Raw genomic sequence first — 23,410 nt, forward strand, 5'->3', positions numbered from 1 at the left:
GATATATGCAGTGTATTACCAATGAGAAAATATGAATAAAAATGTGTTAATATATGCATCATATCTGAAAATTGCTGTGAAGGTGTCATTTGTAATTTCTATCAATAATTAAGATGAGTAAATCCATTGGTTGAGTCCATTTGATTTGCCTTTTCATTACTGTTACTTTTTAACCTTAATCTTTCCAATCTTTCCGGAATGTCAGGTGAGTTTTTCCCACTACATTTTCAGAGCTTTTCACTTCTTGCTGCCTCCTGTGACTGTTGCAAATTGTTGTTTCTCTACAGAGCGAGCAGCTGGTGGACTTGCTGCTGAACACCATCATGCTCTCGGTGCCGCTGTCTGGGAGTCGCAGCCGTAACTTCCTCAGCTTCTCCCACGGCGAGTACTTCTACAGCCTCTTCCAGACGACCGTCAACACGGAGCTGCTGAAAAGTCTGGACAGCACAGTGCCGCGCCTCATGCAGGCTGCCTCTCTCAACCCCAGCATGGTAGCTGCTTTTATTCCTCTCTTCAGTTTTTATACAAGAGTCTTCCATAGGAGTTTATGTTGCTTATGAGTTATGTGCTGCAGAGTAAGCACTGAGAACATAGACACCAAAATCATCCATGTGTCCCCGGTAGATCTTTGAAAATGTTATACTGTGCCATAGCGCGTGTCATTCAAGCATTGATATCAGGACTTCTAATGGAAGATGATTGTTTTTTTTGTCTGTATGTGAGACGTGGGTTTAATTCCAGTCTGCTACTTTTCCATCAGGTGAGTGTGCTGCTGAACGGTATGCTGGACCACAACTTCAGAGAGCGCTCTGTAAGGAAGACTCAGGGAAGCCAGCTAGTGGAGGCGGTGCTGAAGAGATGGGAGAGTCTGCAGTCCTGGTGGGAAGGAAGCACTTCCACTCCAGAGAGCAAAACCGCCACTCTGCTGCTGCTCTCCAAGCTCCTGCAGGTACTGTGAAGTTGGAGTTACTACTGTATGTCCCTTGGCAAACTTCCTATTACCCTTTGGTTGGTGTAATGCCCTTTAATGTTAAATGATTCCACATCAGGTTTTTTACTGTTTTTTTTTCCCTCTCATCAGATTGACTCCTCTGTGTGCTCCAATATCAACCATGAAGCATTCAGACAGGTGTTCTCCACTTTCACCACACTGCTGGTTGACATGAATCTACCATTGAATCTCAAGGTAATGCACAAAGTAGAACTCTTAAGAACAGTCATCCTTTTTCATGTTTTTTTTTTACTCAGTTTTAAAAGGGTTCTTCAGAGAAATGTGATTTTATTAGACATATTTCTATAGGGAAATGTCAATGAGAGCAACAATATGTTTTCCAAGTACTATGCTAGTGATTAGTCTGTTGTTTGCTGTTGTTTACTGAAATCAGACCTAATTTAGGAGAAAAAAAAAAGAACATTTCAAGATTTGTGTTTTTTCCGTAATTTCCCCATGTAGAATAAGTCAGTAATAGCTATTGTCCTTGCTATCAAAGATCAATTCCAACTCCAGACTCAAGGTAGATACAGAAGAGGGTATCTCCCAGAAACAACACTAGTAAAAGAAGCTGATATTGTTCATATAGTTTCTGCATAGAACTACACTTAGAGGGTCTTTTTTCTCCAACCCTTGTTTCACAGCATAGCAACATTTAACAAGCTGTACTCTCTAGATTTCAGAGATTTCAGAGGTTTCTTGCTCATTCATAAAATGTAGAAAAACAAACTCCTGTTGGGTCCATTCATGTTGATCACAAATGTACTAACCCTCCAGGATATTTTCCTGTCTTGTGGCCTGGATTGCATCCTATATTTAAACCACAACAAGTGTATTGTTAGTCCTCCGCATCTTTAAGGAAACTGCCACATTGCTTACATTTCCCCCTTTCTCTTCAAAGCACTTCAGCCGTATACATTTCTCACATGGAGTTGTCTCATATTCTCATGTGTTTAGAGCCAGGCCCTGTTGGTGCTGCCCTTCCTCACCACCCTGCCGGAGGAGCCGCTGGCCGAGCTGCAGAAAGCCCTGGAGGCCCTGGTCGCCTCCCACTTCCCCATGCAGTCCGACGAGTTTGCAAAGGGCTCGCTGCACCGCAACAACTACATGGACTGCGTCCGAAAGGTGAAGTCGGGGTGTCACAGGCAGCCAGTCAGGAGCCTGTTTGATACAGAGACATGGTTTTGCTTTGCTTTGATTGGCTCGCGGTCAGAGAGAGTGTACGATGGCCAACAGGGATAAAGTGCGAGAACAGGCGAAGATCAAAGACTGTATATAACCAAGGCATTCAAATGTTATCATAAAGGTTGGTTGCAATTTCGGACCCTGATGACAATCTAGTCTACATTTCTCTCTTTCAGTTGCTGGATGCCCTAGAGCTGTCTCAGAGCCCACTGCTGCTCAAACTACTGGCAGGGATTCTGTGTCGAGATACCAAACACATCATGGAGGAGCACTTCCAAACTTGCTTCCAAAGGATCGCTAGGCGGTCAGTAAAGCCTTCACACCCATTCACAGCCTTCATTCATGGGAGAACATGCGCACACATTCTGCATTTTGTTCCTCTTTCTCAAACGAGTATCTGTATTTCTCAACGTCCGAGCAGGTCGAGCCATGAGCGGCAGCTACAGCTGCTGTGTACGGTGTATGGAGTGATCCAGCAGGGCGACGTGCCGGTGAGCTCCATGCTGCAGGCCATGATGGAGAGGGTTCTGCTGCCTCTCGCCTCTCACTGTAGCCCCAAGGCCCTGAACAACTTCTTTGTGGCCAACGTCTCCGACATAATGGCTTTGCTGCTCACGCGCTTCACCAAGGTTTGCATTTAGGGACTTCTATAAGCAAGTTCTTACAGAACATATTCACTCTTTATGATAAATAGGTCAAAATCATGCCACAATCAAATATATTCCATTTATTTCATTTTCTTACCAATTTCAGGCCAGTGAAACAGCATTTGAGGCCCAGTTGCTGAAGAAGAACGGCTGCTACAAGCTGATGGAGCTGCTCTACACTCAGCTTCCCAAAGAAGAGGTTTACTCCAAGGAATCCCGCATTAACCAGGCCTACTGTCGCTTGGACAAAACGGAGGGCAACGAGTTGTCCAAGAACTTGATCAAGTAGGACTCCACAACACTTTTATATTTAAAGTCAAGAAGTAACATTGTCTTCTCTCTCCATTTTTGATAATGAATCAAAAGTACAGACTTTTTCTGGATTGTCTTCTCTACTGTACATGTCATAGTACATTAGAAAATTGTTTGATATTACAGTCGGTCAACACAATTTCAAATAAACTTAAGATTTGGGGCAAGTCAACTTTGGCATTTGATCACACCCCATCATGCAATAACTGCTTACAATTTGTCTATCGGTCCATTGCAAGACATTTGATATCTTCCTCCAGTGTAATCTGCCAAGCCTCGTTGCAGCTCTCTAAATCTCAATGGGCCTTAGTGGGAATGCAGTGGAGCGTGGGAGGGACTCAGCTGTAGAGTATGTGGAATACATAGAGGACTCTAACTTCCTTGAGTTAATCCAAAAATGACCAGTTTTAACTCAGTGTCTAAATATTTTCTCCTTTGACTAATTCTGATGTAAAGATTTCGTACTTACTAGCTCTTCACGTCAGCATTTGTGCTAATCTGCTTGGATGTCAACACTTCTGGCTTGTATGTTTGTGGCTCATTTGAAAAGAACTATAAGAGGAGGCAATGCTGCTGCTGGCACAAGTGACAGATTATACTTCTATGGCATAATGAATATGTGATTTCATTTAGGTCCTGTTTTGAAGCCTTCACTGAGAATATGACAGGTGAAAGTCAGCTCCTTGAAATAAGGAGGCAGTACCACTGCGCTGCGTACAACTGCGCCATCGCCGTCATCAGCCGCAGCTTCAACGAGCCCAAATTCTACCAAGGCTTCCTCTTCACTGAGAAACCAGAGAAGGTACCGACAAGTGCTGACTTGTTTTCATATATCCAACATGTTCCCACACTGCAGTAGTCAGCAAGTTATCCTCATTTTGGTACAGAGCAGTACAGTAAGTAGAACAGCCTCCTTCAAATATCCTTCAATATTCCATATTGTCCAAATGAAGAGATACCGTAATGCAGGGAAGAGTCATGATCTGGATTTAAACCTTGGTTGTCTAACTTGGTAAGCTTACTCCACCAACAGGACTTAACCGTTTGTGTTTTTCTTTCTTGTCCAGAATCAATTCATTCTGGAAAATCTCATTGATGTTCAACGAACCTACAACTTTCCCATTGAAATTGAGGTATATCACCTGATGATGAAGAGTCCTTTTTTTTATATGATATACTTTGAGTTAAAATCTTTGTTTACTCATCTATTTTTAATTAATGTAGGTCCCACTGGAAAGAAAGAAGAAATACATCATGATACGGAAAGAAGCGAGTGAGGAGAACGGAGGTATTATTGAAACTGCCCAACTATTCAGCTACTGGGTTTTGATGCAAAAATATCTCTTTGCCCGTTAGAATGCTGTAGAAATGTGTATATACAAATAAATCACAATTGTCAGCACTTAAAGTGACCTTAATTTGCAATTTCGGGATCCTTCCAAGCCTTTAATATGCGTATATGTATTGCTTTTGGAAAGACTGACACCTCTTTTTACAACATTTTGAAGTATATCAGTTAGGATTGTTTTTTTCTTGTTTTGCTGACGGGATTTGTTTTGTGGTTTGTGTAGAGGGGCCGGTGTATCTTTCCTCCCAGTCCTACATGGCCGACAGCAGCCTGAGTGAAGAGATGAGTCAGTTTGATTTCTCCACCGGAGTCCAGAGCTTCTCCTTCAGCTCCCAGAACCCTGAAGGACGCAGACGCACCATCGCAAAAAGAGTTAGTGCCATTTCTCCCTATATATCTACACTGAACTCAACAAGTTTTAGTGTCCCATGGTCTAAATGCTGTTTCAGAGTGTTTCAAGTGTTTGTTTGTGTGGTTGTAGGAGGCAGAGGAGACGATTCCCTCCCAGGATGCACTGGTGGATCTGGAAATGGATGAGCTGAACCAGCATGAGTGCATGGCAGCCATGACGGCTCTGATTGGACACATGCAAAGGAACAATATAACCCCCAAAATAGAGCAGGTCAGTGGCGCTCAAGGACAATAAAGCTGATTTTGACAAATAGCTTCTATGTTATTCCTACCGTAGCAAAATTAAGGTTGTTTTTTAATGTATGGAGTTGTCTCATTTCAGCGTTTTTATAATTAACTTGAGATAAATTGAGAAGCTTACCTTTATGCTAAATTCAAGTTGAGGCGTTTAATATACCGTCTTCCCTCTTTGTGGAACAGGGAAACACACCCAGCGAACTTCCTCCATGGATGAAGTTCCTGCATGGAAAACTGGTGAATCCAGCCACACCTTTGAATATCAGACTCTTCATCTCAAAGCTGATCATCAACATAGAGGAGGTGACTGCTTTCATCGCTCCATCCATCCTTCCTCTACCATATCTTACAACTCTTCTGTATGAAAATAAATAAATGTAGTGATATCTTCCACTGTATACCCTCTTTCTCGGTATGTTCACGTTTCCGGTGCAGATTTAATCTTTGTTGTTGCTTCCCAGGTGTTCCGGCCGTATGCCAAGCATTGGCTGGGGCCGCTCCTGCAGCTTGTCGTCTCAGGAAACAACGGAGGAGAGGGGATTCATTTTATGGTGGTGGATGTTGTGGTCACAGTGCTCTCTTGGACGAGCGTGGCCAGCCCCAAGGTTGTTCATTCTGCCATTTAAGAGACATCACGTAAAAGTCTGCAATACGTTTTTGTCATGTCCTACATGCACCAAATTTCATGAATTGATAAAACAATTTATAAAAAATGGCATTTGGTTCACCAGATTCTGAGATCTGAAGTTTTTGGTTTGTAGTCTAGTGGTTGGTTTTAGTATGGCTTTACATGTTAACATTTCCTTTCCTTATTCCTATGGATCTTGAATCCCTAATAGTAACAATAACAAACCCATTGGAAAACGACACTTAAAATGCAGGAGGAACACCAAAAGGAGAAAATGCTAGTGAGCACTAGTGGATTGTGTTTGTTGTCCCAGGGTAACCCCAGAGATGAAGTGCTGGCCAACCGGCTGTTGGAGTTCCTGATGAAGCACAGCTTCCACTCCAAGAGAGCCGTGTTCCGCCACAACCTGGAGATCATTCGCACTCTGGTAGAGTGCTGGAAAGACTGTCTGCATGTGCCATACAGGTAATAGCACAAACTTGCATTCAAAGGTTGAATTTGACATAAGGTATAGCTCAGTGGAAATGGTTCTTAGACTAGATTTGAGGCTTAGGTTATCTGTAAGAAGATATCTTTATTATCCATTTGTCTGGAAATGCATACACGCATTCAGCTTCCTAGACATATTTAGATTTCACAGTTTCATCTAACCAAAGAATCATTTTGAACTTATGCTTTATGACTGGGTAGACCTTCATTCTCACTTATTTCCTCATAGATTTCATACAAACATCTTTGATGATAGAGATTAGATTTACTGAACTGAAATTTGTGTTAAACTTGTTTTTTTGTCCTTGTAGTCTGATCTACGAGCGTTTTTGTAGCAGCGACCCAAACAGTAAAGACAACTCTGTTGGACTCCAGCTGCTAGGAATTGTCCTGGCCAACAGCCTCCCTGCTCATGATGCCTCATGTGGAATTGATTATGACAGGTAAAAATAAAACAAGCAAACACATCTCAGATCTTGGATCTCAATTTCATGAATAAATAGTAAAAGAATATGTTACCTGTCTGGTTTATATAGTGCTTAGTGAATACCGTTTTCGTGTAGCTAAATGTAGCTAAATTCTGTGCCATTTGTTTTTGAAGCCAGTTTTATTGTGTTTGAAACAGTAATTTCTCTTGTATACACTGTACTAACACTTTCCAAACGAATTAATGTTAGTTATTAAAAGTGAAAGTTTTACAATGAACACACAAGTTTGTCCTCAGAATTGCTGTTCTGCAAAGTTAAATATATACTGTGAGTCACTTTTCCGGCATGAAGTTCTAGCTAACCTTGGCTAGCTTTCTGTTAGCTTCTAGCTAATTTGTTGTATCATGCTAACAAAGCATCAGCTGCATAGAGATCAACTGAAAAGGCAGGAAAGAGAAGTACAGACAACAGGATTTCCATACTCTTGTGATTTGTATTATATATTATATAAATTTTAGAATTTTTGAAAAGTATTTTTTGCCCCTTCATGGTTTCTTCGTGTTGGTTTGTATTTTCAGGTACATCCAGTCTCTCGCCAACAACCTGTCCTTCACAAGGTACAAAGACATCTACGCTGCTGCTGCTGAGATTATTGGCCTCATCCTGAAGAACATGACTGAAAAGGACGATGTATGAGACTTTCCCTGTTTGCTTGTATTACAGTTGTACTATATACTGTATATCTTTATGACTGAGTAGAGCTCAGAGTAGCTTAGTGGAAAAGAATAGATCTCACATAGGAAAGGAAATTAATTTTCCTAGGTTTAAGGTTAGATAAAGTCAGTGGATGTAGTGTCCGTACGTTCAAATGCTCAATCAAATGTTAAATGTTAAAAAGTTATGTTGACACATTTGCAAATGCCTAGTATACTAGCAATAATTACTATTTTTCTGCTCTAAATCCATCATGCTTTTTTTTTTTTTTTCTTTCAGCATCCTCAGACACTCCTCAATCTTGCTGCAAATAAGATAGCAGAGCTGAAGAAAAAAGACATGGATGACAAGTTCATTATTTGCTTGAGCAAAGTATCCAAGCACTTTCCGCCATTTATGGACCGGTGAGTTTTTAGGTCTGCTGTGTTTGTCGTTTTTTTTTAACCTGCGATGTAAAATGTTGTGATCAGGCTGTATCCATCTGTCCGTCTGTCAAACATGATATCTCAGACACCACTGGTCTGATTATGACAAAGTTTGAAGGGATGATGCATCTTGGCACTGTGCTCCAACATTTAAAATATTACACCAATTGGTATGATGAGGGCGCTATAATTAAAGGTCAAAATTTGTAACTGTAAAGTGATATCTCAGAGATGACTGGTCCGATTTTGATTAAACTTGGAGGAAAGATGCATCTTCTTACTGATTGGCTCAAGGGGTGCCCGCATCATTCATGGGGGATGGCATGTTTGACTTAATAAATCAATGTTTTCCAGTCAAATGGTTAGTTGTGTAGATACTGTTTTAGATGCTTTTTGAGGGTCTATTTATGTTGTATACCTGTGAGTTGAATTGGTTAGGAATTTCCCTGTAAATAACAGTTCATCTCAGGAAGTTTGTTCTTGATGTAGGAGGGAACCACACTGCTAAGTAAAACAGTACCAAAAGCCAGAGAACCTGTGGTAATGTCATCAAAATGTAAAATCTGTTTGCATCTTTGTTTTTTTTGTTTTTTTTTCAGGTTTGTCAATTCTGTGTTCTTCCTCCTGCCGAAGTTACACGGCGCCTTAAAGACTCATTGTCTGGAGTGTGTGCTGAGCCGGGCGGATGTCATCCCCGACATCTTTCTGCAGCTCAAAACCAAAGGCTTCCTTCAGATGTTGGGCCATAGGTTAGCCCTAACCACGCTCTTCTGCTTCATCTGCATGTCATGGTTTATAGTTTTGGGTTGCTTTATTTTTCCATTTACATGTGCTACGTGTATCATTTTAGTATCAAGAAATCATTACCACATTAATTTTAAGACATTAGTATAGTTACTGAAAACAAATGAGACCATCACTGAAAAGACTGGCAGCCTCTAGCAGCCTCTACACGCAATTTACATTTGTTCGCCACTGGGTCAGATTTGGCGGGAAATCTGCTGGATTGCTTTACGACACAAAACAGGAAGAGGGCGCTGTTCTTCCAGAGCAAACAGAACTAAAGCTTTCAGAGTTTGTGGCAACGGCAGATGGTGGAAGAAGTGAAAGGCCAATGGACAAATCACTTTCGGCATGTTTGTCCTCTTCAGTAAAGCAAAACAAAAAACCTGTGACCGTAGAAGCAAAAATCAGGGTTTATGGGAAATCTGGTCTTAATTTTGAGAAACACAAGCACTAACAATACCACTGGCATGAGATAGAGGCTACCAATCGTCTCCACCATGGCCTCATTGGTTTACAGTAAATATATCAAGGTATCATATTTATATTTGATACAGCGGAAAATATTGCGATATTCGCGAAATATCACGATATTCAATATTATCGAATATCGGCCCAAGCCTAACTGGAAATCAACAGAACTTGGAGATGTAGGACATTTTTCTCTTAGCTTATAAGCATTATTATTTACATAAAGAATACCTAAGTTGTTATAGAACCTTTATTTATGTTGCAAATTTTGTTCTGCATGTTGTTCCCTCCTTGCACCCAGGGATGAAGCGAGACAGAGAGCGTGTCTAGATATTCTCCACAAGATCATCGCCCTCCTGACTCCAGTTCAGCTCCAGGAGGTCCTGGGAGCTGTGACGGCCTTCATCGCCCATCCCTCACCTGTCTGCAGAGAGAGGATGTACGATATCCTCATGTGGATCCAGGACAACTACAGGTGAGCCCCAGGTTTATTGGCTGCCTTTCTCAAACAACTCAGTGTTTCCTGTTGGTTTGCCATAATATATACATGATTTATGTCAACATGAAATAGTTTTCATTAGTTACCACATGAAATATCAATATTTTCTCCCCTGACTTTGGATTGGTTTCCATCCGTTCTTTGTTTATTCATCCATCTGAATGGATCTGAACTTCAAACTTGAACTCTGTTTTTTTTCAGCGATGCAGAGAGCATGGCTGACAGCACCTCAGTAAAGGTTTTGGATGCAGCTAAAGAAGCCCTCCTTCAGGGACTGACTGAAGAAAACCAAGGCCTGCAGTAAGTACCCGTGGATTTTTCTCTTCCCTACTGGACATATTTGAATCAAAGAACAATTTTGTTGACTTTAGACACTCTGTTCTCTCTTATTCATTAGTAGATGTTACAAGAACTTGCTTATTAGTTAATTAGCTTATTTGTTCTTGCATAGTAGAGAAATTAGAAATGTCTCTAAAATCTGAAAAGGACTACATTTGAGAAAAGAGAAAGGTGTGCTATGATTATTAAAGTGTGATTCTGTTAGATTCCTATTTTAATTTCTATATTACCCTTTTATATGCTATGCCTTCTGTTGTGAAGGGAATTGTATTGCAGATATTTATCCAAAATGCTCCGTCTATTAAAAGTTGCATTGACTGAATGGACCATCTTTGTCTGTTTGCGTCTCTCAGGCTTTATGTCCATAACTTCTGGAGTCAGGAGAAGCGTCTCCCCAGCGTCACCCTGGAGCGCATGCTGATGGTGCTTCGTTCTCTGTACTCCTGTCAGATCGAAAGGCGTTTCTTAAGCCTGGCTACCAATCTGCTGCTGGAGATGACCAGCCAGAGTCCAGACTTCACACGGAACATGTTTGAGTACCCGCTGTCCGAGTGCACCTTCCAGGTCAGCTGAAAAGACGATGTCAAGTTTCAGATTTTTATTTCTCTCATAAACTGTTTAACCTGTCAGCACGACTTCAACCGGTCATCCTAATAAAATTTTTCCACTCTGCAGGACTATGTGATTGATTCCAACTGGCGCCTCAGGAGCACAGTGATGACGCCCATGTTTGTTGAAACCCAAAGCTCTCAGGGCCCAGAGAGCCCAGCGGCGACCCAGACAGGGACCATGAAGGGACAGCTGCGAGCCACTCAGACTCTAGAGTTCACCCAAACCCAAACAGCAGGTACAGATCCATGGTATCAGTACTGTACTAATGATAGATGCAGGATAACACTACAGCACTTCTATCACAATGTGCTGTGCTCCAGCAGCTCCTCCTTAGCTTTCACATGCTTATATTAGTCATTTCTGCTCCAACACGAACTGGCCATGTTGGAACTAATTTACATTTTGACAATGAAAGTTATGATGATCATATAATGACAGATATTGTTACAGTTACATAAATGGGGGGAAAAGGCACAAAGCCTAGAATCGAGCCCTGCGTGACACCTGAAATTAACATAAAACACAACACAAAAGTGCAGTTTTATTTGTTTTATTTTATTTTTCCCCCAGGTCGTCGTACAGCATATAACTGGCTGACGGGCAGCAGTGTGGACACACTAGCGGAGTACACACTGGGCTCTGAATCCGAGTCTTCCTTGTTGGTGTTTGGTAAGAAAGCAGAGAGGCAGGCCGCAGCGCGGAGGCCGACAGGAGAAGGCTTCGGCGTCAGGCGCCTCGCCGCGCCTACCGACGAGGTGGACAGTCGCAGTAGAGGTCAGTCTCTAAGATAACACACCCAACTCTTTAAATATATATTTCACATACATATATTTTTAGCTCCTACCGACTGGAACCACTGTTTAGATGTCTTACTATGCTAAATTACTTAGCATTCACTTTAGTATTTTGTGCCTGTCCTTCATGCATGTTAGGTTTTCCGTAACCCACAGCTGTAATCCCATTTTGTACATTTATACATAAACTAGAAATATCAGAAGTTAAAAAGCTGCTAGTAATCTGGTTGTCAACTATCGTTGTCTGTACTAACTAACTGTCTGTGCACCAACAGCAGAAAGCGAGCGACGTGCCGACATCCTGAGGTTAAGGCGCCGATTCCTCAAAGATCAGGAGAAAGTCAGCATGAGTTTTGCACGAAAAGAGATCCACGATCAGAGGCAGAGAAAGGTAACAAAGATGTGTATCTGAAGCTCACATCAGTGAAATGGATAGTTGACTTAAATTTAGTTTTTACGGTGTTGGAATGCTGGATGGCCGAGTGTCAGCCAACCTGCCACTGTGTCTCTTAACCATGAATGATTTTGTCGGGGGTCCCACAGGAAGACAAAGCTAATCAGAGGTTGCGGAAGGAGGCTCAGGTGACTCTGTACCGCAGCTACAGAGTGGGAGACTTCCCAGACATCCAGATCCCACACAGCAGCCTCATCGCCCCTCTACAAGCCCTAGCACAGGTTAGACTGCCATTGCTATTATTTTCCCCTGGTTTTCAATGGAGAGTTTTGGTCTAAATGATGTTTCAGAGGCTTTTCCGTCCCACCAAGAATAAAACTGTAGGGGAAACATTAAGTAGTTGTAATTGTTCGGCATGAAAATAGTCAAATTTATTGAATATCAGCTATTGGCCTTCAAAAACCTGTATCAGTCAAACCCTAATCTAGTGTAGCTGGTCTTTTTGGCTATAGTTGCGTGTCTGTCTGGGTGAAACACATTCTTGTGAACACAATAATTCAAGAACAAAACATGATAGAAGTGTCATACTTACACCACAGGTTCCCTCTATACAGTTGATGATCTCATGAGATTTTGGAGTACCTTGCTGCATTAATTTGCATATTAATGAAGAAAAATAGTGGGACATTAGACAGCTCAAGTGCCTCTTGTTTCAAAGTCTAGCAGTATGCGTGTGAAAATGAAAGTGTTCTGATTATAATATATATTTAATATCTAAAAAAACAGAAAACAGACAAGCTTTTGTCACAGCTATGGATTTTTCTGTGTGTGTGTCCCCCAGAGAGACCCGATTCTAGCCAAGCAGCTGTTCAGCTCGCTGTTTGCCGGCATCCTACGAGAAATGGAAGGTCACAGATCAGCCGGGGAGAGCCAGAGGATTAAACAGGAGCTCCGCGGGGACATGAATACATTCTTGAGCAAGAGCACACTCTACTTCCCTCCCTTTGTGGCATGTGTGCAGGTTTGACCCTCAACAACTATTTTAATTTTGCAACACACATCCAGCTATCCTTACAGATTACACAAACAGGTCAAAATTTCACTCTTTGTAAGGTCATAGCTGCTGCACCATCGGTCCGAGTTTGACTAAATTTGGAGGGATGATGCATCTTGTTACTGATTGGCCTAAGGGGTGCTTGCATCATTAGTCAGAATCTCAGACAAAAGCTCAGAATTTACATAAAAATGTATGTAAAAATTGAATCAAACATGAACACAAAATACCACAGAATTGTTCGGTTCTAAGGAATTTACTATACTACTAACTATATTAACATATTTAAATATCATGGCAGTGTATAAGGGAAGCAGATTTGGGGGATTTGTGTGTGTGTGCAAATTCACATGGGTTTGTTATGGGGTGAAGAACCAAAACTGTCAAAGTGACAGTACTCAACAGTAAACTGAGGGTGCCAGTGCCTCCAGTACACCAGGTAGGCATACAGTTCTTTCCGGCAAGGATTTCTGTCTGTGCTAAACTACACTATATTCTACATATTAGGTTTTACAAGATGTTGATTCATTAATCAAATAAAGCATAAACAGCTGAGAAGTAAGCTACCAGCACCTATAGATATTTTGTTGTGTGTTGTCTGGAATGTTGTGTGTTGTCTGGAAGCCCTCTGCCTTGTCTGTCTGTTTGTGTATGTGTGTGTGTGTGTGTGTGTGTGCGTGTGCGTGCATGCAAGTCTTCAGTCGCCTTTTCTACCTTTTCTAAAGTATGAAAAGTTTTATTTTATAGGTTTAGATTCACCAAAAAATGATTTAACCGCTGTAAGCCGCATAATCACTGCTCACAAAGATCAAAGATGGTTGTTAAACAGGCAGTTTGGAGTTGCACTTAAAAATACATAAAAATACAAATCTGGAAGAGAAAAAAAAAACCCACACAAAATAACAGTTGGTACATCTGGTGTTTTTTCCTGGGTCTGCTATTATCAAACCTGTGCGCATTCATGCGTGCATGTTCTGGGGGGAGGGTTCTCTCTAGGTGATATGTGTATATATATTTTCTCTCTGTTATATGTATGTTTTAATTACATGCCGAGTAGCAGTAGTAGTTATTGTATTTATGGAAAAGCACATCAAGTTTCCTTGTATATGAAATGTGTTATACAGATTCAGTTTGACTCGACCTGAGTTGAAATGGAATGAAAAAAGAAACAGAAAATAGGAAGAGTTAGTCAGGGTTCCCGCCGGTCATGGAATTTCTCGAATATCATGGTGCATTCTAAACAGGGAAAGTCTGAGAATTTTCTGGGGAAGTCGGGGAATATGATGGAATTGTCCAAATGGGTCACTTTACAGGAATATAGCAGAATGTTTTTTCCAACTTGCTTCACACATTCATTGCATTAGATGGTGATAGAGTGGAGACCAAACTGTTCCCAGGCAATGTGTAATATTTTGCTGACTGTTTCGTCAGGACATGAGCTACCAGCATAAGGAGCTGCTGCAGCTCTATCCACCGGCCATCAGCTCCAGCTGCCTGGTGAGTCTGCAGCAGCCGTCGGGCATCCTGCTGCTGGAAGAGGGCTTGCTTCACGCCGGCTGCCAGGACGAACCTCCCACCAAGCGAGCGCGAGGACGCAAGGAAATCCCCCCGGACACCGAGAAATGGATCCACCTCGCAAAGTATTACAGCGTTGTTTCCACTGACGGGGGCGTAACAATGTGTACACATGTCCACCACATGTCACTAGGCAGCCTTATTAAAGGAATATACCAAGTTTTGGGTGACTGTGGCTGTTAAATGATGAGAACACACACCAAAATTATCAAAAACAAGCTGTATTCCCTTAAAATAATTGCTTAGCGTTGTGATGGATAACAATAAGTTTGAAATAGATTTTAAGCTCTGAAAACAGCTTTTCTCATGCAGTAAGTGTGTCTGACCACTAGTCCTGGACCTGTGTTGATTTTTCTAGAAACTCTTATCAAATCATAAGGTTTTAATGTCTATTTGTTTCAATGTCTATTCATCTTTTTATGCCCCTTGACCTGCTGAGACAGTCATGTACCTCATGCCCATGATCTCTTTGTTTCCTGTATCCTCCAGGCTCTACAGATCATTGGAGGACTATGATGTTGTGCGTGGCATCTTTGGTGGTAAAGTTGGGACCAAGTCGATCACCTGCACAGCACTCCAGGCTGAAGCAAACACCGACTTTGCAGAGGCTGTGAAGCTGTACAATGAGGTAAGTCACGGGTCATTCCCATGATTTAGTAGAAGCTGATGGTCAGATCATGTTGTACATAAAGGGGACATTTTAAGTGATGAGAACATAGACACCCAAGTCATCCATGTGTCCCCGGTAGATCATTGTCTCCGGTGCTCCATGCTAACACTTTAACACTTTAGTGTGTGTGTAAGCCTGCAGTGGTAGATGTGCCTGTTGGTCACAAGGCTGAGGAAGGTGCTTACCGTCTTCCACCCTGCAGGCTCTGAACACGGAGCATTGGAGCGACGGGGAGCCCACCGACTCGGAGAAGGACTTCTGGGAAACGGCTGCCATGGAGGCCTACAGTCACCTGACTGAGTGGAAGTCTCTGCAGTACTGCTCCACTGTCAACATTGACGAGAACTCACCACCCAACCTAGAGAAGATGTGGTCAGAGCCCATCTACCAGGTAGTACAAATGTCTCAACCTCCTCCAAAGGTTATTTTAATCAAATTCAATTTCTTAATATTTCTCAATATTTCTGCAATATCTTTAATGCGTGGCTTTTGCTGGTGCCAGGAAATGTACCTGCAGCACATGATTCGCAGCATGCTGAAGCAGCTGCAGCTGGGTGAGAGGGACCAGGCTCTGCTCAGCTTCGTCGACAAGGCCATGAGGGTGGAGGAGCGCAAGAAGCTGCTGGAGAGTCATTACAGCCAGGAGCTCAGCCTGCTCTACATCCTGCAGGAGGACTACGACCGCGCCAAATACTACGCCAACTACGCCATGCAGCTCTTCATGCAGGTCCGCTGTTGCCGCTGGATGCTTTTCACTTTCTTGTATACAGCTTGGATACAGGATGTGCAAAATCTGCAACAGCTCTACAAAAGGCCATACACATGTATAGAAAGTGTCTAGATGTGCAGACGTTCATAGTTAAAAACTTGTCACCTAATTAAATGTATTAACTTTACAGATGTACATATGTACATAATGTGCAGATTTGGATATATGCTTTTACTGTGCCAACCACACTCACTGCTCCATCTCCATTTAATGCAGAATTACTCCAGTGTGGATACTCTGTTGAATCAGAGTCGCTTGACCATCCTGCAGTCAGTGCAGGCCTTGACTGAGATCCAGGACTTCCTGCTGTTCATTAAAGGAGAGGGTGAGTCTGCAGATCAAGTGTTGAAAAGGGAAACCGTCTTCAAAACACTTCCAAAATAAAAAGAACAATTAAGGGGGCATCAAGTAATTTAGGACTTTTATCGACCTCTATCAGCGACCAAGGACATGTCTTGCACAGCTTATGGTGGCCTGTTACAGACAGAAATACAAAAAGTCACATTTTCCCAATATAGAGTAAGCTAGAGCAAATACCCAACAGAGAAGTCCATTGAAGAGGTAATATATCACCATGCAAAATAATACTGCTTTGTCATTTACTTTTTCAGCTTAAGAGCGAAATGTGTTGCGACACCAGAGTACCGGACGGAAAGTTTGTTTTGAAAGTCAGACATTTCAACACCTGGCCAAGTAATCGTTGAGTCATTAGTATTGATCGCCAACCCTATCAACCCCTGCAGATATATTATGGTCGTTTTGTGCTATGGGACAGTAAAAACCTTACTTAATGCACCTTTAAAGTAACAAATTAACTCAATAGTTCATTACACCTGTGAAATATTAGTTGACATATAGGGATTTTGTATGATATATATAGGAGCAAGGCAGGAAGGAACGTTTGTCTTTCACCATTTTACCAGCCAACTATGATTTCTAGAGTAAAGTAGCACCTCCAAACAATGGTCAGATGCCTGCCAAGGTGACAGGGTGACAAACTTACAAGCCAAAAATTCACAAATATTTGGCTGGTAGCTGGCTTTAATTTCCCACCCTGTACAGGAGTGGTTTCTCTTTTCTTAGGGAAAACTTGGGTACCCCTCTTCCTTAATGGGATTTTTTGATCAAGATTTTGGAAGAATTTGCTCACAACTGGCTTTGAGTTATCTTCAATAGAACAAAGTGTTGGCCTAGTGTCAGAATGTAATATTTTGTATTGTGTTTTATTAGTGTCTATGGCCTCCCTCAAGCAGCTCATCAGATTATGGACTGACCGGTACCCTGATGCCAAAGTGGATCCAGTGAATGTATGGGATGATATCATTACATCTAGGTAAGAGGGATATCATTTTAACATTTTTAACAGTTGAGACAATTGACACGATATACAGTTTTGAAGACATGTACTTAACTTGTACAACAACTTTTTATGTTGAGGAAAATGCATGATAGAAAGTGGAGTCTCACAATTTCTCTCTCTGTGGTTCAGATGTTTCTTCTTGGACAAGATCAGGGAGAAGCTGAAGAGCAATGCTTCCGGTGACAGTATGGAGGTGGACGGTTCAGAAGACCCAGCGGGTGACGTCGACAAATTAGTAAATGACTGCAAGTTCAACATGAAGCTAAGCATGGCTGATAGCGCTTGGAAACAGGTGAACTACTGGCTCATTGATCAGTTGACGAAGTTACTTTTTTGCGCCGTAACCTGGTAGCCACAGAAGTCACGTTGCACCCATTTAATGTTTTCAGAGTAACTTCCCTGTTGCCACCAAGCTGTTGAAGGAGCTTCACAAAGAGGCCAAAACAGAGAGAGGCTGGTTGCTCCGGTGGGTCCACTGTTTCAGCCGCTACAGCCATAAACGCAGCCTGACCCAGGCTCCTGTGGAGCAGATCAGTGCCATGCTGAAGACTATCCCACTTCTGGGTAAGCAGGGGAAAAAGAAGGCCCTGATACATAATATTGTTGTTTGTGGTTGTTGTTGGACATCCGCTCTTTCCTTCTGCAGAGGACCTTCAGTCTGATTGTCAGACTGCCACGGCGAAAGTATTCAGATACCAAAAGATACTGCAGGGAACATCTTACCACATCCTGGCCACAGCCGTAAGCAGGAGCCCCTCAGTCCTGGATGGTATTGGGGTTGAGAAAGCAGAGAGACTTGTAATGCTTTCTGGAGCCTCTTGGCCAACTGACCGTCCAAAGGTACTGTTGAACTGTAACTATTTCCAGTCTGCTTCCTCTTAATATGTCAGAACAGCGGAAAGAGACAAAAATCTCCCCAGTAGAACTGAGCATGATGCAGAATTGTTTGGCAAAGCAGGTGAAAGTATAAAATGGCATAAAAGGCTATGGGATTCCATTGTGGAACATGTAAATGCAGCATCTAATGTGAAAAGAACGGCCATCGTCTATCAAATTATGTCAAATTAGATGGGAACTCACCTTCTGCAATCAGAACATTAGGCATGTAGCCTCTCAAAACCGTTTCTCCAACAGGAGGTGGAAGTGGGGCTGCAGCTGCGAGCGTCGAAGTTGCTGTGCGATGCTGCCAGAAAGGCTGATGAAGAGCTCCAGTCATACACTCAGGACTGCGTGGAAACCAGCAGCATCACAGAGACCTACATGGCTCTGGCCAACTTCTGTGACAAACGACTGCGAGAGGAGGAGCAAAGCGACGCCAGTGAGTAATTATACCACTTTACTACACGGCTTCGTTGAATACTCAATTCTGATTGGCCAATGAACGCATTCTGCGGTCTGTTATTTCTGAACAACACACTGCAGTTTCGCAGCTAATCAAAAGTGGGAGACAGGACTTTGACAAAGCAGATTCTGACAGTATATTAAAAAAACGAGTCTCCTCTCCAATGATGAAGCAAATAAATTCTCAAATCATTGACTAAAGTTCTGCTGGAGGCAAATGTTCCATGATAAGGTATGATAAATTAAGACACACTGGAGATCAGTTATTTGTCTTCAGTCAAGTTATAATACCTTTCAAAATGGCAAGTATTACACATTTAAGGATGTCTATTGATAACTTGTGTTCTATGTTCTGCTGTGTGAATCCTTCAGAAAGCATCCTGCTCGGTTTCCTCCACCAACAGGTCATTGCCAAGGTGTTTGTGTTTTGTTACAGTAAGTGAATTTCCGGAGCTGTTGTCACTGCCTGTTCATGTGGTGGAGAGCATGTTGAAAGCACTGAAGATGAACTCGGAGGAAGCTCGCCTCAAGTTCCCACGTCTGCTGCAGATCATCGAGCTGTACCCCTCTGAGACGCTGGACCTCATGACCAAAGAGGTTGGTTTTGGGCTGACAGAAATCTTTATGATGGAAATTCATAGTAAACATGGTATCAAACGGATGTCACATAAAGATGGGATTTGGAAGGGCGAAAGCACAACTTTTGAATGCTTTTGAAAATATAATTGACTATTATCTTTTAATTCACATGAAGTGAATGAAACAAATCGGGGTGGAGATGCTGCACTAGTGTTGTGTTTTTAGTTAGGCTTCATTTCCCTGGAAACGGAATTTCTGGAATATTATGTAATTTAGAGTATTGTGTATTCCAGACAATATCATGGAATTTTACAAATGGGTCACTTACAGGAATACACCAGAATGTATGTATGTATTTTTCTCCACAGCAAGCCCAACTGTAGTGGAAACTAGACTGTTCACCTTTTTAAACAACATTGATAAACCGGGAAGGAATAATGTTCTTAGGTGATGGAAGCGCTTTGACTTGGTTATGGAAAGTCATGGAAAAGATATGAAATTTTTCATCAGGGCCATAGTGGGAGCCCTACATTTGGTCTGATGCATTTGAAACATAGACTTTTGTTGTAATTGATAATGCCTCTATTTGCCTGTGAGTAGATGATGACAGTCCCCTGCTGGATGCTGATCGGCTGGATCGGTCAAATGGTCGCCCTGCTGGACAAGCCGGAAGCGGTGGCGGTGCAGCATTGCATTGGGCAGATAGCGGAGTGCTACCCTCAAGCGCTGGTTTACGCACTGATGATCAGCAACGAGAGCTACCAGTTCGAGGATTCGGCTGCAGGACACCAGCAGCGGGAGTTCGTCGCCAGGTATTCTGCCTCTCTACTGCTGCTTTGTCTTCCATGAGCTCAAACCCCAAGACGAGTCAGTATAGAAGTTGTTATATATATCATTTTATGCTTTTATTAATATTGCGTGTGTGTCAACAGGCTCAGGAGCCTGCTGGATAAGGGAGGAGCTGTGAAGAACTTTGTGGACGCACTGCAGCAGCTGACGAACCCCGAGATGCTTTTTAAGGTAGCAAGCACTAATTCAACCTTGAATAAATAAAGCCAGACGCTTTCCAGTGTTTGGCCTTTCTTTTCATTTTAAACCTCTGTTGTCTCAGGATTGGTGGGACGATGTGAAAAATGAGTTGGAAAAACCCGGTTTTGACGCAAAGAGGATGGGCCGCATGTACGAGGAGATGCGCGCTTCCCTTGGGGATCGTAACGCAGACTGTAATGGAGCGTTCCGCAAGAAGTTTGTCCAGGTTGGTCATCTGGTACCTCAAGACTAGTAAAGAGTATATGAACTACAAAAACACACTTGTCATTCTATTCCTAAATTCTAAGTGGTAATCCCCAAGATCCATCTTATTGTGAGCCGGAGGATTTTTCCCAGGAAAGAGCTACCAGACACCGGCTGTTTAGAACAGCAAATGTAGAAGCTTTCATGAACTGGATATAGGACTCTTGGGGTTATTCTGGTATTCATTGCAGCCGCCTTTCTTTTAACGTTCAACAGAAATTTGCTAAGGATGTGGAGAAGCTGTTGGGGCCTAAAGGCAACAAACTGTTTGAGAAGAGGAAAGACAAAAGCTTCGTGCAGCAGGTGGAGAAGCTGGCGGCTTCCATGCGTGGATTTCAGAAGGAACCCGGGAACTTGAAGGAATACTCGCCCTGGCTGAGTGGGTTTAAAGCCGACGCTTTCTGCAATGAGCTGGAGGTCCCAGGTCAGTAGCTGGAATTCTAGCTGCGGACTACATGGCAGCAGAATATCTTAAGTTGTTTTATCTCTTGTACAAATAGAATTCAAGTTTACTTTGAGTATTGAGTAAATTAATGTCAAACTTATCTACATTTCAGCTCCAAAAATCAAATTTGATTTTTTTTGTTAAAGTGACAGCCCTATTTGAAATAGAATTATGTTCTCTTCACTAATGATGCTTTCTTCTCTCATTATAGGACAATATGATGGCGGATCCAAACCTTTGCCAGAGTATCATGCAAAAATAACAGGCTTTGATGAAAGGGTATGCTTTTATTGTCCTTCACTGTAAAGTAGAACAACTATTCAGTCAAAAATGACTTGATTCTAATCGAATTTGCATTCAATTTCTACGTTTCCAAGTGTGTATTTATGTGTGCATTTATGCCCTGCAGGTGAAAGTGATGAGCTCCATCCGCCGCCCCAAGCGTCTGATCATCCGCGGGGACGACGAGCGTGACCACCCCTTCCTGGTGAAGGGCGGGGAGGACCTGCGGCAGGACCAGCGCATCGAGCAGCTCTTTGGCGTCATGAACATCCTGCTGAGCCACGACACCGCCTGCACCCACAGAGGCCTGCAGCTCCGCACCTACCAAGTCATTCCCATCACCACCAGGTGAAGCCTTTCTGTCTCCCATGCAATGAAATTGGCGGGGGGGGGGGGACTATGGATCAGGCAGTTGTTATGAGAGTGAATCATCCTCCCTTGTGGAAAAACCTGTCAACAAACTCACATTAGCCAGAGTGATATATAATATATGAATACCATCCCTGCCTTTCAGAATTGGTCTGATTGAATGGATGGAGAATACCTGCACTCTGAAAGACTTGCTGTCCAGCAGCAGGACTGAGGAGGAGCAGAGAATGGCATCAAGGTAGGTTTTTCAAGAGCTCATTGTCCAATAATGAAGCTGTTCTGTGGTGGAGGGTTGCATCAGTTGTATAGTGAATGTAAGCCATGAGCTGAAAATGAGCAGTGTACTCTGCATAGGGCATCATATGAGTAATCATATTGATATTTTATGATCATACTGCCATTTATAATGATACATAAAAATGTACACATTTGATTGTTCACTGTCTTTATAGTCCTGCATCTGTATGATTATAGCACAGTGAGTTTTGAAGGGTTTGACAGTTTAAAGTAAAAAATCAACTTCATTTACAGCTTTAGTGTTAACAGTCACTATTTGCAGATGCAAGTTTTTCACCTAAAATGTAGTCTTTGTTTAGCAATAGTGATTGATACAGTTTGTTATAAAAATTGGGGATTTTTTTTCCTTTAAGGCCCACTGAAGCCTACGATAATTGGCTCTCCAAAGTTGCTCCAAAGGTGCAACCTATTGTAAGATACAATGAGGTTTACAAGTAAGTCTGCTGAACTTTCATTTGTGATTTAATTTTAATAAAATATGCCATTAGCTACACCTAGTTATTATGGCCACAATTGATGATCTTGATTTATTTATACTAAGTATTTTAATGATTTAAGAGAATCACTATCCACTTCTATTGTAATGTGAAACGACACTTTTCATAGTCTTTATACTGTTAAGCATTCCCAGAGGGGGAAAAAACAATTCCTTTACCGATTTATCAAATCTGAAATATCAGACAGCCGTAACGTTCAGCGTGTTCATCCTTTGCCAGGAGGGCGAGTCGTGCCGAGACGGTCAACAACTTTGTGAAAGTGTCCCAGCTTGTGCCTAGTGACCTGCTCAGGTGAGTCCAGTCTCTACTCAACACAGCTTCCCATCAAGGTTAACACGGAGAGTAACTCATTCTCTTTGTTGTTCCAGGAGAGCGTTTGTGAAGATGTGCACCAGTCCGGAGGCCTTCCTCTCCCTGCGCTCCCACTTCGTCAGCTCCCACGCCCTGCTGTGCGTGAGCCACTGGATTCTGGGCATCGGAGACCGCCACCTCTCCAACTTCATGATCAACATGGAAACGGGAGGCATGATCGGCATCGACTTCGGTCACGCGTTTGGTTCGGCCACACAGGTCAGGCATTTAATTTCATTGAGCGGGGAGTGAAAACATTCTGTTTATACTGTAGTGAGAGCTATCATCATCTTTAGAAACCCAGTTCTTGAATTTTGTACCGGTGTTTCTTTTTGTTTTCCATCTTTCTTTCTCCTTCCATGTTACACTCCCTTCATTAAAGTGACCTTCCTTATATACATAAAGGTTAAAAATGGCTTCTGTGTTTCCTAACAGTTCCTCCCGGTGCCTGAGCTCATGCCGTTCCGGCTGACCAGGCAGTTTGTGAACCTGATGCAGCCCATGAAGGAGTCAGGTCTGATCCAGAGCGTCATGGTTCACTCGCTCCGGGCGTACAGGGCCGAGCCGGACCTGCTGCTCAACACCATGGACGTGTTCGTCAAGGAGCCCTCGCTGGACTGGAAGGTAAACTCCTCTGGCGTCTTTCTAGTGGAGTTCATTAGTGTGAGATTATGGTAGTTTACTGCATCTGCTGAGGCATTGTTCAGAGCTAATAATCCTTCTAATTCATGCATATAACACCCATGAATCTTTTCCGTTTGATCAAGAATGTTGCTTATGTTTTTAATCAGTTTTATCTTTTAAAAAGCACTTTTATGAAC

At 42.4% G+C, this 23,410-nt stretch overlaps 1 protein-coding gene across 1 annotated transcript in view; it reads left to right on the plus strand.

Annotated features, from left to right (window-relative positions):
* The window catches only part of prkdc (protein kinase, DNA-activated, catalytic subunit), a 42,241-nt gene that overhangs the window by 17,648 nt on the left and 1,183 nt on the right, over nucleotides 1–23,410 (plus strand). Inside the window, exons 36-84 of the mRNA XM_078291550.1 lie at nucleotides 288–491; nucleotides 761–949; nucleotides 1,082–1,186; nucleotides 1,949–2,116; nucleotides 2,353–2,480; nucleotides 2,598–2,805; nucleotides 2,930–3,108; nucleotides 3,769–3,937; nucleotides 4,203–4,268; nucleotides 4,360–4,423; nucleotides 4,707–4,855; nucleotides 4,965–5,105; nucleotides 5,315–5,434; nucleotides 5,593–5,736; nucleotides 6,073–6,224; nucleotides 6,560–6,691; nucleotides 7,255–7,366; nucleotides 7,670–7,794; nucleotides 8,415–8,564; nucleotides 9,371–9,544; nucleotides 9,770–9,868; nucleotides 10,261–10,471; nucleotides 10,583–10,754; nucleotides 11,090–11,293; nucleotides 11,589–11,704; nucleotides 11,857–11,988; nucleotides 12,549–12,728; nucleotides 14,193–14,401; nucleotides 14,826–14,964; nucleotides 15,209–15,397; nucleotides 15,509–15,733; nucleotides 15,992–16,100; nucleotides 17,006–17,108; nucleotides 17,265–17,427; nucleotides 17,525–17,699; nucleotides 17,782–17,975; nucleotides 18,270–18,453; nucleotides 18,913–19,073; nucleotides 19,656–19,867; nucleotides 19,988–20,075; nucleotides 20,167–20,310; nucleotides 20,565–20,772; nucleotides 21,005–21,072; nucleotides 21,203–21,423; nucleotides 21,590–21,682; nucleotides 22,095–22,175; nucleotides 22,458–22,529; nucleotides 22,607–22,808; nucleotides 23,025–23,213. Coding sequence (XP_078147676.1) covers nucleotides 288–491; nucleotides 761–949; nucleotides 1,082–1,186; nucleotides 1,949–2,116; nucleotides 2,353–2,480; nucleotides 2,598–2,805; nucleotides 2,930–3,108; nucleotides 3,769–3,937; nucleotides 4,203–4,268; nucleotides 4,360–4,423; nucleotides 4,707–4,855; nucleotides 4,965–5,105; nucleotides 5,315–5,434; nucleotides 5,593–5,736; nucleotides 6,073–6,224; nucleotides 6,560–6,691; nucleotides 7,255–7,366; nucleotides 7,670–7,794; nucleotides 8,415–8,564; nucleotides 9,371–9,544; nucleotides 9,770–9,868; nucleotides 10,261–10,471; nucleotides 10,583–10,754; nucleotides 11,090–11,293; nucleotides 11,589–11,704; nucleotides 11,857–11,988; nucleotides 12,549–12,728; nucleotides 14,193–14,401; nucleotides 14,826–14,964; nucleotides 15,209–15,397; nucleotides 15,509–15,733; nucleotides 15,992–16,100; nucleotides 17,006–17,108; nucleotides 17,265–17,427; nucleotides 17,525–17,699; nucleotides 17,782–17,975; nucleotides 18,270–18,453; nucleotides 18,913–19,073; nucleotides 19,656–19,867; nucleotides 19,988–20,075; nucleotides 20,167–20,310; nucleotides 20,565–20,772; nucleotides 21,005–21,072; nucleotides 21,203–21,423; nucleotides 21,590–21,682; nucleotides 22,095–22,175; nucleotides 22,458–22,529; nucleotides 22,607–22,808; nucleotides 23,025–23,213 — 7,422 coding nt within the window. The remainder of the gene's footprint in view (nucleotides 1–287; nucleotides 492–760; nucleotides 950–1,081; nucleotides 1,187–1,948; nucleotides 2,117–2,352; nucleotides 2,481–2,597; nucleotides 2,806–2,929; nucleotides 3,109–3,768; nucleotides 3,938–4,202; nucleotides 4,269–4,359; nucleotides 4,424–4,706; nucleotides 4,856–4,964; nucleotides 5,106–5,314; nucleotides 5,435–5,592; nucleotides 5,737–6,072; nucleotides 6,225–6,559; nucleotides 6,692–7,254; nucleotides 7,367–7,669; nucleotides 7,795–8,414; nucleotides 8,565–9,370; nucleotides 9,545–9,769; nucleotides 9,869–10,260; nucleotides 10,472–10,582; nucleotides 10,755–11,089; nucleotides 11,294–11,588; nucleotides 11,705–11,856; nucleotides 11,989–12,548; nucleotides 12,729–14,192; nucleotides 14,402–14,825; nucleotides 14,965–15,208; nucleotides 15,398–15,508; nucleotides 15,734–15,991; nucleotides 16,101–17,005; nucleotides 17,109–17,264; nucleotides 17,428–17,524; nucleotides 17,700–17,781; nucleotides 17,976–18,269; nucleotides 18,454–18,912; nucleotides 19,074–19,655; nucleotides 19,868–19,987; nucleotides 20,076–20,166; nucleotides 20,311–20,564; nucleotides 20,773–21,004; nucleotides 21,073–21,202; nucleotides 21,424–21,589; nucleotides 21,683–22,094; nucleotides 22,176–22,457; nucleotides 22,530–22,606; nucleotides 22,809–23,024; nucleotides 23,214–23,410) is intronic.

Source organism: Centroberyx gerrardi, chromosome 22 (genome assembly GCF_048128805.1).
Source record: "Centroberyx gerrardi isolate f3 chromosome 22, fCenGer3.hap1.cur.20231027, whole genome shotgun sequence".
NCBI lineage: Eukaryota > Metazoa > Chordata > Actinopteri > Beryciformes > Berycidae > Centroberyx > Centroberyx gerrardi.